This window comes from Fundulus heteroclitus, chromosome 5, assembly GCF_011125445.2.
Source record: "Fundulus heteroclitus isolate FHET01 chromosome 5, MU-UCD_Fhet_4.1, whole genome shotgun sequence".
In the NCBI taxonomy this organism is placed as follows: Eukaryota; Metazoa; Chordata; class Actinopteri; order Cyprinodontiformes; family Fundulidae; genus Fundulus; species Fundulus heteroclitus.
Window position 1 is genome coordinate 31,001,782 of NC_046365.1, and position 16,621 is coordinate 31,018,402.

At 37.2% G+C, this 16,621-nt stretch overlaps 1 protein-coding gene across 5 annotated transcripts in view; it reads right to left on the reverse strand.

The window, feature by feature from the left end:
* The window catches only part of mslnb (mesothelin b), a 62,019-nt gene extending 47,432 nt beyond the window's left edge, over positions 1-14,587 (reverse strand). For all 5 annotated transcript variants that reach the window (XM_036137404.1, XM_036137402.1, XM_036137401.1 and 2 more), the window contains exons 1-9: positions 14,488-14,587; positions 9,625-9,722; positions 6,970-6,988; positions 6,737-6,770; positions 4,241-4,363; positions 3,811-4,010; positions 3,614-3,717; positions 2,691-2,803; positions 2,309-2,512 (exon numbers count right to left, since the gene is read on the reverse strand). In XM_036137404.1, the coding sequence (XP_035993297.1) occupies positions 2,309-2,512; positions 2,691-2,803; positions 3,614-3,717; positions 3,811-4,010; positions 4,241-4,363; positions 6,737-6,770; positions 6,970-6,988; positions 9,625-9,676 (849 nt within the window). In that variant the 5' untranslated portion in view covers positions 9,677-9,722; positions 14,488-14,587. The remainder of the gene's footprint in view (positions 1-2,308; positions 2,513-2,690; positions 2,804-3,613; positions 3,718-3,810; positions 4,011-4,240; positions 4,364-6,736; positions 6,771-6,969; positions 6,989-9,624; positions 9,723-14,487) is intronic.
* Between the last annotated feature and the right edge of the window lie 2,034 nt (positions 14,588-16,621).

Genomic DNA, 16,621 nt, shown 5'->3' on the forward strand with positions numbered 1-16,621 from the left:
ATTCACTTCTGCATTTTGGGGAGCAGTGGGCTGCCATGTGCAGTGCCTGGGGTGCAATCAGGGGTTAAGGGCCTTGCTCAGGGACCCAGAGTGCAGGCACTGGGGATCAAACCGAGTACTTGCATCCTTCTCTGAGTGCAAGCGCGCTGCTCTAACCACTCGGCCACGACCCACCCCGTCTCTCCTTCTGTTTTCTATTCTCTGCTGCGCTCCGTTCCAGCTCATTCAGTCCCAGCATTGTTTCTTTGCTGGAGTTTCCTGTTTCGGCCGAAGTTTGTGTCCGGCTTTACCCAGGCTCCATGACTCATTCACCTCGTGTCCGCCCAGTATGTTTTTGTCTTTATTTCTATCAAATCAGGAGCGAGGGTATACGTCCTATAACCAGTGGGTTGCTGGTACGACCCCCCGCTCCTACGTTTCTGTTGTATGTCAGCCCAGTTTCTGTAAGTCTGCACCAGGGCAGCTGTGGCTACAATGCAGCTCGCCACCGCCAGCGTGTGAATGAACAACTGAATAGGATGTAAAGCGCTTTAGGATCGTCAGGACTAGGTAAACACATTTAACTGAACGTGCTGCTCCTGTCTACCCCTGAATCAACCCCTGACAGTAACATTACAACAAAGCAGGAAAGTATCAAAATAAATCAGCCAAGACATCAAGAAGAGAAATGTGAACCTTTATAAATCTGATTAATTCTTGAGGATGATTCCTTAATATAACTTAAGGTGCCATGTTCACCTCATGATCGATGAAGATCATGAGATGGCTTCTACCACTCAGGGCGGTAGAAGCCATTAATAAAAAAGCTGTTTGCTTTTGCAGTCAGGGACAATTACCTTAGGTATGATGTCCTGTAGTTTGATAAAACTAAAACTGAAGCGTTTGGCCAAAAGGACACTGGTTGCATTTGGAGGAAAAGAAGGGGAACCTGTGACGTGCAGGGGAGACAGCATCATATTGTGAGGATGCTTTACACTGGAAGAGCTGATGCTGTTGGCAAAATAGATGTCATGATGGGGGAAGAAGATTATGTGACCATACTGAAACAACATCAGGAAGTTAACCTCGGTGTTGTTGTATCCTGCAAATGGACAACAAGCCGAAGGAGATTCCCTAAAGAGTTACAAAGTGCTTTAAGGACAACGAAATTATGTTTTTGAGAGTCCATCTCAAAACCCTGATTTCAGTATCATGGAAAATTTATGAACAAAGCTGTAAAGACGTGTGTGAGCAAGAAGCACCACAAACCCGACCGAATTACACACTGCAGTTACAGTACTGCAGGCATGGGCGTATCATCGAAGGAGCATTGAGGGAATAATTCGTGCAAAAACAAATTAATTCATATCATTAATATTGTTTGAAAAAATGGAATGTTATCAGACTTTTGGAACTCAACCAGTCTCAGTAGACCCTAGAGAGCAATTTGCACGCTTTAATCTTCACAACAAGTGCGTTTGGCTAGTGCAATCAGCTGAGAAGCATATACACACACACACACATATATATATATATATATATATATATATATATATATATATATATATATATATATATATATATATATATATCTGCGACAGACTTGCGACCTGTCCAGGGTGTACCCCGCGTCTCGCCCAGTGAACGCTGGAGATAGGCACCAGCAACCCCCGTGACCCCATGAGGGATAAAGCGGTTCGGAAAATGGAGGGATGGATGGATATATATATATATATATATATATATATATATATATATATATATATATATATATATATATATATATATATATTGTACTTTCTGAGCCGGTGTCTGTCTCATAAACAATTTCACCAGAGTGACACATGGGGACACTAAAGACTCTTGATTCTTGATTTGTGAGGAAGAATGGGCCAAAATCCCGCACATTATTGTGAGAATCTTGAGGAAGGGCATACAAAACCTTTGACCCAAATCATACAATGGCGTTTAACAAATGCAAATTATTTTAATAAGGCTGACTGACTTCAAAAAAGAAAAAAAGTTTAGTTTTGTTTACTGCCAGACAGGTTAAACAAAAAAATGTCTTCTTATCCCGTGTACGTAAATATGTCATTTGAACTGTGAATGTGAAGGCCAACTTCTATCAGAAAGTTTAAGGTAGAATAAAACAATATGTTCATCGTACATATTAAAACAATACCTATGAAGTCAGGGTTAAAACTACAGCTGAAGACCAATTAAAACACTCGAAAAGCAGTTTGGACCTGTTTGCCCTTTATACAGGTATGAGTAAACTGTGAAATATATATGTCCCCACACCTGTGACAGAGTTTAGGAGCAGATTTACCTCTGAGAGGCGGTTTTGTGGATATGAATAACCAGATGGCACCATGGATGTGTTTCCGGGACTAGGACCTCTTTGATGACCGGAGCCCCCGGGCAGCAAACTGTCGAAGACCAGGGTCAGGGTGCCGTTGTCCAAACCAGCCACCTCAGGCCTCATTAGCAGCTCTGCCTTTTGTGCCGGAGACAGCAGGTGGAGAACTTCCAGCTGTAGCGAAAAAAATGGAGGCAGCGGTGTAACAATGAATTTATTGTTGAAGCCTTAGTATAATGAAGTGAAAAATAAAACTCAGCTACTTGATAACGTTAAAATAATTTTTAAAATGGAGATTTTCTGGCAAACAAACTCTATTTGGGTCATTTTCTAGGAGGTCCGTCTAACTCACGCCACTGAAGACCATGTTGAGGCTGCTGAAGTCCGTCATTCGGGCCATCGCTCGGAAGGAGCCAAAGTTCTTCATCAGCCAATCTTCTGTGGTTTCATTAGGGTTTACACAACCTACACAGGAATAAATAAAAAAATACACATATAGAATGGTGACACAGTCTCTGATTAACGCTTCATCAACATCTCAAGGACAAGGGACACTAATGAGGACAGGAATCCTCACATTTTAGACAGACAGGACAGGTGGTTTTAATAGGGACAGAAAAAAAAACATCTGTGGTGCTCCTTTTTTTTTTATTTGTCAAATCTAATGTGTAAATGCACTATATTTATACAACACAAAACAGTATTAAACTGGTTATTGGCAGGAAAACAAATGTTTGTTTCAATTTTCTAGTAAATAAGACTCTGGAAAGTGTGCCGTGCATTGCTGTTTGGTCGTGTTTAACCTTAAATAAAAATCCAGTATAATCGACTGGGTTCAGAAATAACCTAATTTGGAGTCCATCTGTGTGTACTTGAATCTTAGAATGAATGCAGCTGCTGTGAAGGCCTCAGAGGATTTGTTAGAGAACATCAGTGATGATACAGCGTGATGAAGACCAAAGAAACAGTAAACAGGTCCGACTGAGCTTTAGCTAGCTAAAGACAATCCTCTCTAGAAGTGCAAAGCTGGTCAAGACATAAACCAAAAGCTTTGGATGCAATTTTCTTTCCACTTTACATTTTTATATAGTTTTCTTTTCTTGTGTCGAGTTTTATTTGTCTTGCAGCACCCTTTGTTTCTCCAGCGGCAGAAATGCATGTTTCTCAGACTTCATCAAGTGATTTTGACAGTTTTTTGCCTCTTTCTCTTTTCGATGCCCGTATTTTTTTTCTCAAGCAGCCTCCATTTCATTATTCTTCTGTAATAAACATTACCTGCAACCCTGTCTCCAGAGAGGAAGGGGTACATGAAGAACGTATAGATCCACTTTTGTCTGACTGAGTTCATGTCTGAATAGTAGCGGCTGAGCTCTCTCACTCTGAAAAGCAAGAAAGAAAACATTACTGCGCTGTTGTTTCCAAGCAACTCTTATCAAAAACAAGCACGCTGCAAAGAAAAGAAGAGGACCTACACAGTCTGATAAGTGGAGCAGCTGAAATTCTTGGTGCTGAGGCATGATAGGAAGTGTTTGGTGATGGAACCCAACAGAGGTTTTATTTGGACCTCAAGCCACATCTCGACCAGGGCTTCGTTCTGGAGGGGGTCTGCCTCAGCGTTCAAGGCCAAAGCTCCTTCCAGGCCCAGGATCGGCACACCTGTCAGGCTGGATTTCTGGCGATGATGGTTAAAAATAAAAATGAATGTGTAAAGTTACCGGGCTTAAGAAAAGATTACAGCACTGACGACACCGGCCTTTTCATCTAAAAGTGTGCCACAGTTCTGAAAGCATCAGTGTCGTGAAATAAAAACAACAAAAAAAAGCAGAGACAATACCAGCAACAACCGGTCAGGCTAGAAATGTGTGCAACATTTTTGTCTTTGTGTGCCAGTAAAAGCAGTACCATGAAGGTGTACACGTCCATTGTGCCCTCAAGTATTGCCTTGAGCCTGCGCACGTGGTCTTTCCCCGTGTCTGTGGGGGGCAAGCCGACACACCGCAGGAAGCGAGAGGTCGCGTCTGGCTCCTTCGGATATTTAGCACAAAGAAAACTTAGTTAGAACATTCAACAGTTTCATACAGTCCAATCCACCATGACACCACAATTACTTTGAGAGTATTGTACTGCAAAACGGATCTAAAAATAAGTAAAATGTTCTTAAAGTTAATGTATTTGTCCTTGATTTGAGCATGTAAATAAGATTATCTGCCAATGGAATGAGTATTTTGACCCTTAAATTAAGATAATTAGACATCCTGCACTTGAAATAAGATGATGGAGATGAGTTGTTCCTATTTTAAGTGCAAAAATCCAATTCCATTGGCTAATCATCTTATTTACCTGTTCAAATCAAGGACAAATACACTACTTTTAAGAACATTTTACTTATTTTTGTTCTGTTTTGGCAGTGCAGTTTTTATTCCTTTTTTTATGATTCAGGGTAATGTTATTATATCAGAAAATTTAAAAATATTTCTATGAAACGTTTGTCAGAGTACACGTGACCTAGATAAAGTGTGAATATAAACAAAAAGCTGTGATACATGTAATACATGTTGACAGTCTAGGATAAAACATAGAGCATTTGCAGTAAAAGTATATCCCTCCTTAACATCTCTGCACCATCACTGAAGCACAAGTAGTAAAAAACGTTTACTACTTGTAAACAAAGTTTTTTGCTGTTTTTAGGTGTACACTTTGAAGTTCAGCGTTCTTTGCTCCAAATCAAGAGGAACCGTATAGATTTCAAACCAGTGGATGATCTGACTTGCAAATATCTGTGAAATGTGTTTTTCTGTGGTGTAGCATCCGCTCTTACAACATGGCTCTCCACCCAGAGCGGCATGTCCTCAGGAGCACCATTAGCACTCAAGCATCAATCACAACAATCTATTTTCACCTAATTTAAAAAAAAAAGGAGAAAGTTACGAGAACTTGCTTCAGAATAACGAGTAGTCAGAGTTTGTTCAAAAATCTCCTCCTTGACCTGTGTGTCAAAGGGAAAGACTCATACCCAGGGGCCCTTCATTTCATTAACACATTTTCCCAGCAGGAATGGTGTTGTGAAAGGGGATCTTTATATTCCAGATTTCTCTACTCAACAAGTTTTTTTTTTACAGAACAGGTTTGTCGTGCTCATGCAACCAGGAAGAGGTGAAACTTCTTTTTGATACGGGAAAAGTCAGAGTTAGCAATGTCACCGAGCCAGAAATTTTGCTTCCCAGAAAAGGCTTGAGCTGCGCTGAATCATGACTGGTATGTGATTGGGCGGCCGCTCGCTGATGTTGTGATAAGAGTCATGTGACCTCCTCACAGGAGTATTGACTTTAAAAATGTACTCTTCACACATTATTTTATTTTAGTAAAGAGTACGGATGAGCTTTTTTTTTTGCTTCTTCATTACGTTATCAGATAAAGTTTTATCATCCAGTAGTTACAGTGCTGTGAGTAAATTTGTTCTGTTTTTGCTTCGTTGTAACAATTAAATATTTCACAGCATCAAACTGGTTTTAACATTAAATTACCAAAGTAAATAAATCCCTTTCCAGAGTGATGGATGTCAATAAATTTGCTTCTGACTTGTTTCTTGAATTTCTTTGGGTCATAGCATGACGTGTTTCTTTTCAAAAACTCTAAGCCTCTTTTTTTTTTCGTCAGACTGGTTCTATTAAAGGGATTTATTGTTCATACAGGTCTGTATCAGGCCTGGGTGAACTTGGCTAGAGAAATGGAGCTTAGCTATTTTTTTTTTAATGTGGTTAATCACTGTTAATTTATTAGTTACAAAAGGGTCTTTCTTTTTCACATGTAGTCAGGGTGGCTTGATACTTCCCCCCCCCCCCCTAATAACTGAACTGATTATTTGAAAATGGCTTTTTGCATACACTCGGGACATTTTTATCCGATGTTAAAATTTGTTTGACGATTGTGTCCGTGCAAAAAAGCAAAAACAGAAGAAATTGAGGGTAAAAAATAGTATTTTAGGTTTGAATAAATGTATCAACTAAAAAGGGGTAGGAGTTTATAAGTTCTCACTTCTTCCTACCCCATTTTGAGCATGATATGTTAACTGAAACAAAAATCTGTATTTTCTCTTCTTTCTTATGCACTTCTTGTTACTGTGCACTATTTTATTTTTATATTTGTATCATGTTCATGTTCAAATAAATTTCAAATAAAAAAAAAAAATTCAAAGAAGCAGTACTAACAATTATGTCAGAACAACATGGGGAACATTGTATTGAACTGAAGACAATTTCAGTTTTTAATATATAATTGTAATAATTATTTTTGTTGACCAGTAGACCATGAAGCACACCCTCTTAATTTACTAATTTAAAAACCCATGCCTCTGAAGAGACTTGGTTGTGGTAGTAAAGAGGAATAAAAAGAACTCACCAGACCACAGGTTTCTGTTTCACATTTTGTATTCCTGTTGGTTCAATTGGATGAATTAGAAAATGATGGATGGATGGATGGATAAAAACAAATTGTGTTGAAATATGTCATAGCTCATTATGTTCAGAGCAAAGACAAATGTTTACAAATTGAAAATAACAGTTAATGGTCTTCTTTGTCCAAAATGCTTAACAAATGTTTTACTCATGAAGTATTAAATTAATTGAACTTACCCTTCTGCACTCGATTCTCCTGTTGGGATCAATTAGAGTTCATTGTTAGACTTTAGGCATAAAACAATGGTTGTTGATTGAATTTTAGCAAAGTGATATTCAATGAAAACAAAATACAACATTTTTAGTGTAGTTAAATTATTCTGACAAACACAGACAACATGTTTTTACACAACAAAGGGAACCATGAAAGTATTTGTATGAGACTGTAAATTTAGGTTAAAGGTTTTTTAAGGTCATTGATATGAATCTGCTATGTTGTGAACATCCAGTGAGATAGTAAACTTGTTACACTTGTTACATTGTGTCTTCAATGGAAAATCAAAAGTTTCTCAGTTTTTTCTAATCCTATTAATAAAAGCCTCAGGGGAGATTTTTAATAAACACAGAGTCGCTTTTTACATCTAATAAATAATAATAAAAAAAGTTGTTTAACCCAGTCCAACATTTTTATTTTTATTGCAACATTTTAGTAGCAGATTTTGCAAAACAGAGAATCAAACTCTACGTCATTTGTTCTTTACAGATTCCTAGGTAAACACATTAATTTACTTCCTGTTATGGTTGCACATATCACATGCTTCATTTACAAAGTTTAAGCACCCCAGACAATCCTCTCTCAGTGAAGAAAGACACAATACAAGACCTTTTTTTTCTTGTCTCATCTTGAGACAATTATGATTTCCATTTTATTTTGGCTGTCTTTAACTTTTTATGCACTATTATGTTTCTATTTTTTCTGTTTCTAAAAATATCAAAGTTTATTCACAGATTGTAAGAATGACAGAACCCCAGTTTATGTTGTGTTCATCGTTGGTGTGAACCAGGATTATGTAAGAATATCAAAATACCCAGATAATTATATGCAGATAATATGCAGATAAAAATAAGAACATTTCTTGGTCATTATTGTACTATGCTGTCAGAGTAGTGCTGAAACACAGGACATACCTTAAAAAATACCCCCACCCCCACCCCCTTTTTGTTTTTTATTTAATTGGTAACATGATAAGCTGTGCAGACACTCTGTCTGCACCGATGAAGACATACTCATCTTGGCATGCCGGATACTTGAAGTAATTGACACCGTAGGGGAGCTAATTTCTCGGTCATTAAGCTAAGAGCTAGTTTACCACTTGGAAACAGTCATTTATAATGTGATGAGCTTTTAACTTTCAGTTCAAGATGAACAGTTTATCATGAAGTACAAAAAAGACAACAGGAGAACGAGGTCATCACAATCTGTCCTGATGTAGTACATGATAAAATTTACATCCTTCATCCAAATGCACAGGTGTTATATAAAAAATACTTTGAAAGCAACACATATTTCGAAGGTATGAAATGATAAAATGCTCTTCATGTTTTCAAAATTTAGTTCCTTTAGTTCGAGATATTTTAGATAAGAAAAAGTGTGACAGCAGCTTAAGTGTGGACGTATAATGCCTTGTGTGAAATGGGACATAATGACATTGATTAAATGAGCAAATCTACAAGGAGTAATCTTGTTTCTAAACAATTTCTGGTTTTGAAAAAATGTTTATTTACTTTGCGAGGATTTTGTTTGGTCTGGGCAACCTCAGATAACCTGGAAAGAAACAAGATTACTGCTGCTACTTTAAAAAGGAAATTCTCTCTGACGTCTGACTAAATGTTTGTTGAATATCTCTAATCTTGTGTATGACATTTTTAATTGTTTATTTGTGGTTATCTTTATATGAAATCACAAAGTTTTGGAGCAGAATTATTGATTTTAGTCATTTTTTAGTCTTATCTTTGATATTGCTATTGTCTTTGATATTGCTATTCATTTTTTATTTTATTATAAGCAGGGTTATAATAATTATTATTTTATTTTATTATTTTATTTAGATTTTAGCAACCTACCACCTGTCCTATTTCCTATTTTTTATCTAACTGGATGTAAAATACCAAATATAACAACTTCATGATTATGTATCTCTCAGGTCCTGTCCCAGGTATTTATTTATTTAAAAAAAATTTATTTTGGTTACTTCATAACACAAAGACCTGAACTTCAAATCTTGTTGTTGTGCAGTAGTTTTTGTTTTTGTTTGTTTGTTTTTTAGGCCTGACACTTATTTTTTATCCTTTACGCGTCCATTCTCATTTACTTTTGTTCAGCAGACAGTATGTCGTTTTTGACTAAAGAACTACAGGGCAGGCGAGAGCAGCCAAAGTTTAAAGAAAACCTTTAAGACCCTGAGAAAGGCCGAAGAGCTATTCATTAGGACCATCTTGCAAGAAGAAAAAAAAAAAGTCAGACTCCCTGGAAGAAAAACCTGAAGAAATTGTTGTTGGATCAAACATTTTGCATTACACTGTGTCTCGGTAAATAATAGTGGAAAAAAGTTTAACAAAAATAACATACTCCAATAGAATGAGTCATTTGTTTGTGTTGAGCTTTAAATATATGTATAATCTCACCCAATCTGTATAATATGATTGAACTTGATTTTGTAAAGTGCCTTGAGATGACATGTTTCATGATTTGGCGCTATATAAATAAAATTGAATTGAATTGAATTGAAATAGATTTTAAAGGACGAAACATGACAGCTTTATATATATACATTTCTTTCAGGTTTGGTCAACTGTAGGTGTTATACTTAAAGACAAACAATATGCTCTTACCTAATGTGGCTCCAAAAAGGTAAACCAGCAGGAAAAGGTGGTGGGATTTCATAATATGACCAGTCTCATGGGGTCAGAGGGCTTTGTGTTGAAAATCACTGGAGAGAAAACAAGAGAGAGCAGGTGACTATGAGTCATTATTCTTCAGGGAACCGTTGACTAAGGGAAGCCTGGCTTATGTATTAACAACATTTATAAAAACACTTTTATATTCTTTTAACTAAGCTCTGGAATCCAGAATGCGTCATCCTCCGCTTCGATGGTGTGGCAACAGCAGAGTACAGAGTGAGTTTTTTATTTTTTTTTCTCAGAAGTGGGACACCCCTTAAAGTCGCACATTTTAAACCGTGATAAATGACAGCTGTCCTGGTGGCTTTGTCTGACCATTGTTGCTGTCCTTTCACCTTAATGCCGGCGTGGTTCTTGCACACAGGAGTCAGGGTGCGGCAGTCAGATAGTTTACACTCAGTGTTGCATAAAGACACCTTTTGACATAGACGCGAATACTCGGAGAGACAATAATAGTTGAGTGGAAAGAATGCTGAAACTGTACACCATTCAGCTCCAGACAATGAGCGTGAGGACATCAAGTCAATCTCCCAGTTTCATCACGGTAAAAATGTTCCTGGAGAATAAAAGTCGTGTTTAAGTTTATTCTCTGTCTGCTTGCCATCTATAAGATAGTTAAAGACTGTCTGGATGCTTTTCATGACAACAGTGGAGATATGGGGGGAAAAAGAAGAACACAAATTTTACTGAGGATCTAAATAGTTTTTCAGGTTTTAAGGGACAATTAAAGGTGTGACTCTGATATCACCTTGCGATCATAGTTAGAATGTGCAATAGGTGGGCACTAAAATCCTCTCAATGTATTGGGCAAATGCAATGGAAAGACTTTCAATTATTTTGACCATGTTTAATAGGCTTTTACTCTTTACTCTTCATCATGTTGTATACAACAAGGGCAAATGCACTTTTGGAATTAGTCCATCAATCATGCATAAAATATGCAATAGGTAAGGACTTATATTCATTAGTCATGTTCACTGTGGTCACTTTTACTGCTGATATGGGCTTCACCTCTTTCATCATGCTCTGTACAGTTGTGCTTTTCCCTTGTGTTTTGTTGTTTACATAATTTTAAGTGAATATATTCAGCAGGAATTTTTTAACATGTCTTGTGTCGTGTGTAAAAACACCAGCGTGCTGAGCAACAAGCAGATGGACTGGCCTTGGGGTATTTATAAGTTCATTAATACGCTCTTCCACTATTCCCTGGGTGTGATGGTGGCATAGGAACTAAGGAGTTCATCTTGTTGCTGTTTTAACCCCCCCCCCCCGCTTCGGCTGTCTCAGCTGTTGCGTCCTTGGGCAAGGCACTTCACCCACTTTGTCTACTGGCAGTGGTCAGAGGTTCCGGTGGCGCCGATGTACGGTACCCTTGTTTCTGTCATTCTGTAAATGTGTGCCTGAATGGGTAAATGAGTGTTTGTAGTGTGAAGCGCTTCAGGGTTCTCTGGACTAGCTAAAGCTGGACTTGACAAAGCTCCATGTACAGAAAATTTACTGTTTTAAGTAAATTCATCTGAAATCTCAATTTGCTAAAACATTCAGATGTCAAAGGACCAAATAAGGTCTCTAGGCTTGAAAATTATTATTATTATCAGAAAGAATTTTCAAAATGCCAATAGAATATTATATTTTAAAACAGAAGATATGGTTGTGTGTGACTTGAGAAGGAAAATACAGTTTCAGCCTTTTGCTTCTTTAATAGAGAAGTGAAAGCAAAAGACCTCAGATAAGAAAAAAACACCCTCTCCCACAATGATGAGCAGCCTAACAAAATTAATCCTTCTATTATTTTAGTAAGGCAAGGCTAGTTTATTTCTAAAGCACTTTTCAGTAACAAGGCGATTCAAAGTGCCATACGTGAACAAAAGAAAAAAATACATAGAACAGAAAAATATTACAGAGACAAAGGAAAAACATTACAGAAAAAAGCACATTGCAGTGGAATAGTAGCTGTAGGTTAAGATATAAGACAAACTAAAACATTAACATTCAAAGGAAACTCAAAACAAGTAGGTTTTTAACCTTGATTTAAAGGAGTTTCAGCACTTTCAGTCCTCTGGAAGTTTGTTCTTTATAAGTGGAGCATAGAAACTAAATGCTGCTTCTCCGTGTTTAGTTCTGGTTCTGGGTATGAAGAGTAGGCTGGGGCCAGAAGACCTTATTGGTCTGGAGGGTCGACACACTGATAAATCAGACCCTTTACTTCTGCAGACGCTGAGCAGGGAACTCCTCTTACAAGAGCAGCTTTATCAAAGTCCGGTTCAGTTGCTGAATGTGGGATGGAGTTTCCCGACAAGAAAACAAAAGCCTTGATTTTTGGCAACAAAACAGCCACCAATGTTTCTGTCAAAGGGATTTCGATTTATAACATACAGAATCACTAAGAGGGCTACAGAAAAGTGTAACTGTGACACATTTCATATGGATTTTTGCCAACGCAGCTTTCTGTGTTCTTTCATGTTTGGAGAGAAGAAAGAAAGTTGGGGTTGGGATTACCGCCAGGTGTTAAATTAGGGTTAAGGTTACCACGATCAGACTGTGAAACAGAGTCAAGTCAAAGTCAGAGAAACGGTTATAACATTCACAGCTGTAAGTGAATGTTATAACCGTATAATAAAGAGATTCGAGCCTGAGAGACGTGCCTCAGCAGAACATAAAATACAAAAATGCAGCTGGAGCAGCTTATTTCATAAATTTAAATATTTAATTTAATGTTTTAAACTCAGTAAAAATGAGCATAGGATATGAGCTGTAGACTATTTTAAACTCCAAAGACAATATTCAAATAATAACCCACTAAAAAATACTTTATTTTTTTACCAACCCCTTTCAAAAGTTCCTTGCAAATGGAAAATGTACCACTTCTGCGTCATTTTTCTGGGGTATATTTCTCACCTGGTAGTTTTTACATGGTAAATAAATGATAATGATGAGGGAGAACTTTTGGAAAACTGAAACAAAAGTGTCATCCTTACATATAGAGAACAAAAGTCTCTATATGAAAATGTTTTATCTAATCTATTCCAGGAGTGCTAATGACTGTAAAGTTACCTGCATTAGCTTTAATATATTTTCCTATTTGTTAACTCTTCATCTAGTCACTGACCTTTGATTTGAACATCATGAAATCTACATTAACAGTAGAATGAATGAAACAATGAAACAGATTCAGGTGGCAGATAAAAGTGATCGTACTAAAATCCAATCATTAATTGACTGTACTAATATTAAGCATTTATAAGCCCTTTTGACCAGGCTCTGTTTTCAACTACAAACTAACCTAACTAATTAAAATCAGTCCACTACTAATAGATTGTTCTTCACAGTTTAACAATAGGCCCTACATAATAACACCAATTAAAGTTGTTTAGTTCAGAAACTGTTTGTTGTAGCTGCATTCAATTCGGAAACACAAATACGTCCCAGGCCTTCTGCAGAGAATTGCCTGGATGACAAGTTAAGGAAAAATCTGAATTTTAAGGCTCGGTTTATGTATTAGTTTATTTTCAATGTTGCTGACTTTCTCTAGTTAGCTCGCTATAAACGTAACAGTTATGAGAACAAAAAGTATTAGTTGCTGTCGAGGCCTCTACCCACCTGTTAGGATGAATGATGGGTTAAAAAAGTGTTTGCTGTGGGTCACTCCTTTAAACATTTGTAAACAAAGACTCAGGTTATTTAAAAGAGAAATTTCCAAAGCTTATAGGTCAAGTTTAAAAAGGAAGAAACATGTCATTTTGAAGAATTGTAATGATTTAAAAAATTTGTATTTTCTCAGTAGAGAATATTATATTAATTAGATGTTATGAGAGGAAGTGAGATGCTACAGGAAAAAAAGAAAAGAAAGCACGTTTAGTTTGACAACTTATGAGTCATACAGCTATTAATAATAACTTTCTCGTGTGAATGTTGAAGTAATTATCATTAAATTGGTTTAAAATAATTATAAAGTCACAGTGATTTAATCTAAAGATTCTTTAGGATTTTAACAGGATTTCTCATAAGATTAGTTAACAGATTATTTTCACAAAACAAAAAAACAGAAATTTATATTCATACATCCAACCATTTTGAAAATTGCTTTTTGCATTTTTATTCATCCATTTTCTAACACGCTCATCCCAATTTATGTTGCGAGGGGTGCTGGTGCTTATCTCCAGCTGTCAATGGGCGAGAGGCGGGGTTCACCTGGACAGGTAGTCAGTCTATCGCAGGGCCAAATTTATATTAAAAAACTATAAAACTAAACTAAACACTCATTGTTGCCCATTAAGTTTGAGTTGTTTTTGTTTCACTGATAACATATGTATACCATCTCAAAATGGTAATTACCCAGCTCTTCCAAACACATCTGGGAAGATTAAACCACAATTGAACGAGTAACGTGTAAGAAGATACAATCCGTACAGCTTCTTGGGCAACAATGAATACAGTTGCCTAAATTGATCTTACATATTAGGGGTTTTCACTTTTACTTTATCATTAGCTATAGCTTTAAAAATAAAACAAGCAACGCAGAATCAAAGTGCTGTAACTTCATCTTCACTTATTTCCAGAGTCATATGCGTGATTCTTTCACTTGCCAACCGGTCCGTACAGTAGGAGCTGAGCATGAATCAGCATTTCTCAGGTTTCTTTTTGCAGAGGCGGATCATAATTAAAAACAGACGCGTGTGTGTGGTTGTAGACATAAAGGCTTATAATTCGTAATCTCGTCACTGAGAAAGGCCTTAGCACAGAAATAAAGTGTAAATGTAAGTAACTCCCTGACGTCTGGGTTAAATCTCTTACCTTGTTTGTTTATGGAGTCCTTGGTGTGCTGCGGTGCGTCTCTCTCCTGACACCTGCGACTCAGGTGTACCTGCATAGGGTGTGTTGCCTTGTGACAATGTCACAGGTGATGAAGTCGGCTTCCTTGGTGTGGCGCAAGGGGGCAGAACCGGGCTGGATTTCAGGTGTGTATTACACCGCAATTACAACCAGCTTTTCAGGAAATCAATGCTGCCGTGAAAACTAAGAATAAGTGATTAGCTGAATAAAGTTTGGATTCATGTCTGATTTCAACTCAAGTAGGAGTTTGACAGTTTTATTTCTTTGAGCTTTGTTGGAAGCAAAACACTGCAGATTTCACCTGAAAGCTAACGGTGACGTTGAACTCACAGAACAGCCGCAGCTTTAACAAAGATTTATTCTGAACACCGCACAGCTTCTCTGGGAATCGTCTTTTTTTTTCATGTTTACCACATCCTCTGCGGTTCTCAGAGAAACCATAATATGGGTAAACTGGTCTGACACTGCGGAAAAAAACAAAGACATGCCATTTATTTCAAGAAATTCAAGGTGAAGAATACTGAACAATCTTTATCTTGATGATATTCCTTTACCTTTTTTAAGCAAGTTGTTTTTTTCCTTTAATGAATGCTAAACATATGATAGAAAAATGTAAACATGCACTGGGTCTTAGAGAGAAATGCTTTAAACCCAAACACACGCACACACACACACACACACACACACATTCATACATCACATTGCACGCATACCCAAATCAAGTTCAACTGGTTTCCCTAACACACGGCTAAATGCATTGAGCCCTGTTTTTACAGTAAAGTGTTGATTCAGTTTCTAGTACAGTTAACAGTGGCAGGCAAGAGTTTTAGAGTTCCTGCAGTTCACTGTGAAACTTTAAACCTATTTCCTGTTTAGTAGTTTGATCTGTTCTTTAGGTAAAATGTCAGCAATTCAATTACTGTTGCTTTTTTTTTTGCCACAATACATTTTATGGGGATTTCAGGAAACAGACCGGCACAAGGAGGTGCATGCATAACTGTGAACTAATACATGACTTTCAAATTTTTTTTTTGCAGTTATAATTAGCCAGGAAACCTACCAGACAGGTTAGGGTAAAAGTTGTGCATGAGATAATATCCTGACATTTGTTTACTTCTTTTACCAAAAATGCTAAAGAGTTTAGCACAATTTACCAAGATGCTGCTGACCACCAAAGCTCACAGGGGAGAGCAAGGAGAGCACTGCCAAGAGGCCTGCCACTGCCCACAGCAACATAGAGATCCATGCCTCAGGTTGGAAAATCTGTCGACGGGACAGCGATCAGTCAACAAATCTGGCCTTTGATGAAAGAGAGCCCAGAAGAAAGCCTTTGTTGTGTTCACTACAAGGCAAACAGCAAACACGTGGAATAAGGTGCTCTTGTCAGGTGAGCCCGAACTTGAACTTTATGGATTACATGAAAAAAAAACATTATGTGTTGGGAAACTAACACTGCACATCGATGTGAACATAGAATCATGCTGCTGGGATACTTTTCTTAAGCAGAGACTGTGAAGCTGGACAGAGTCGATGGGAAAATGGATGAAGCTAAATACAAGACAATCCTTAAAGAAAATCCATTGGAAGCTGTGAGACTCCAGACTGGGACAGAGTTTACCTTCCAGCTGGATGACTGTATCTACACTAAGATTATTGAGTCTAAACAGGTGAACTGAATACAGCCTGATTCATCACTTGTCTCCAGCTATAGAATTATGCTCTACTTTGTGTTGGTCTGTCACTTAAAATCTCAATAAAATACATTAACATTTGTGGTTCTACAAAGACAAAATATAAGTAAGCTCCAGGGTTTTAATCATTTTGTTAGACACAATGTAAAACATCACAAAGTTAAAATGACCTTGTTAATATCCAATTTAATTAGTGACTTTAAAGTTATTAGGAATATTGTAGAAAATTTGCCTATAACTTATGCTTCATCCCCAGTTTTGGAAACTCTCCCTAAAGTGGGAACGCTTTGACATTTAGGATTGTTCATGATTTTAAAACGCTAACCCTACAGGGCCTGATGCTTCCAACACCACTTTTTTTTTGTCGGCATTTTGTTCTTTTAGTTATTCTTATTGTTGGATTT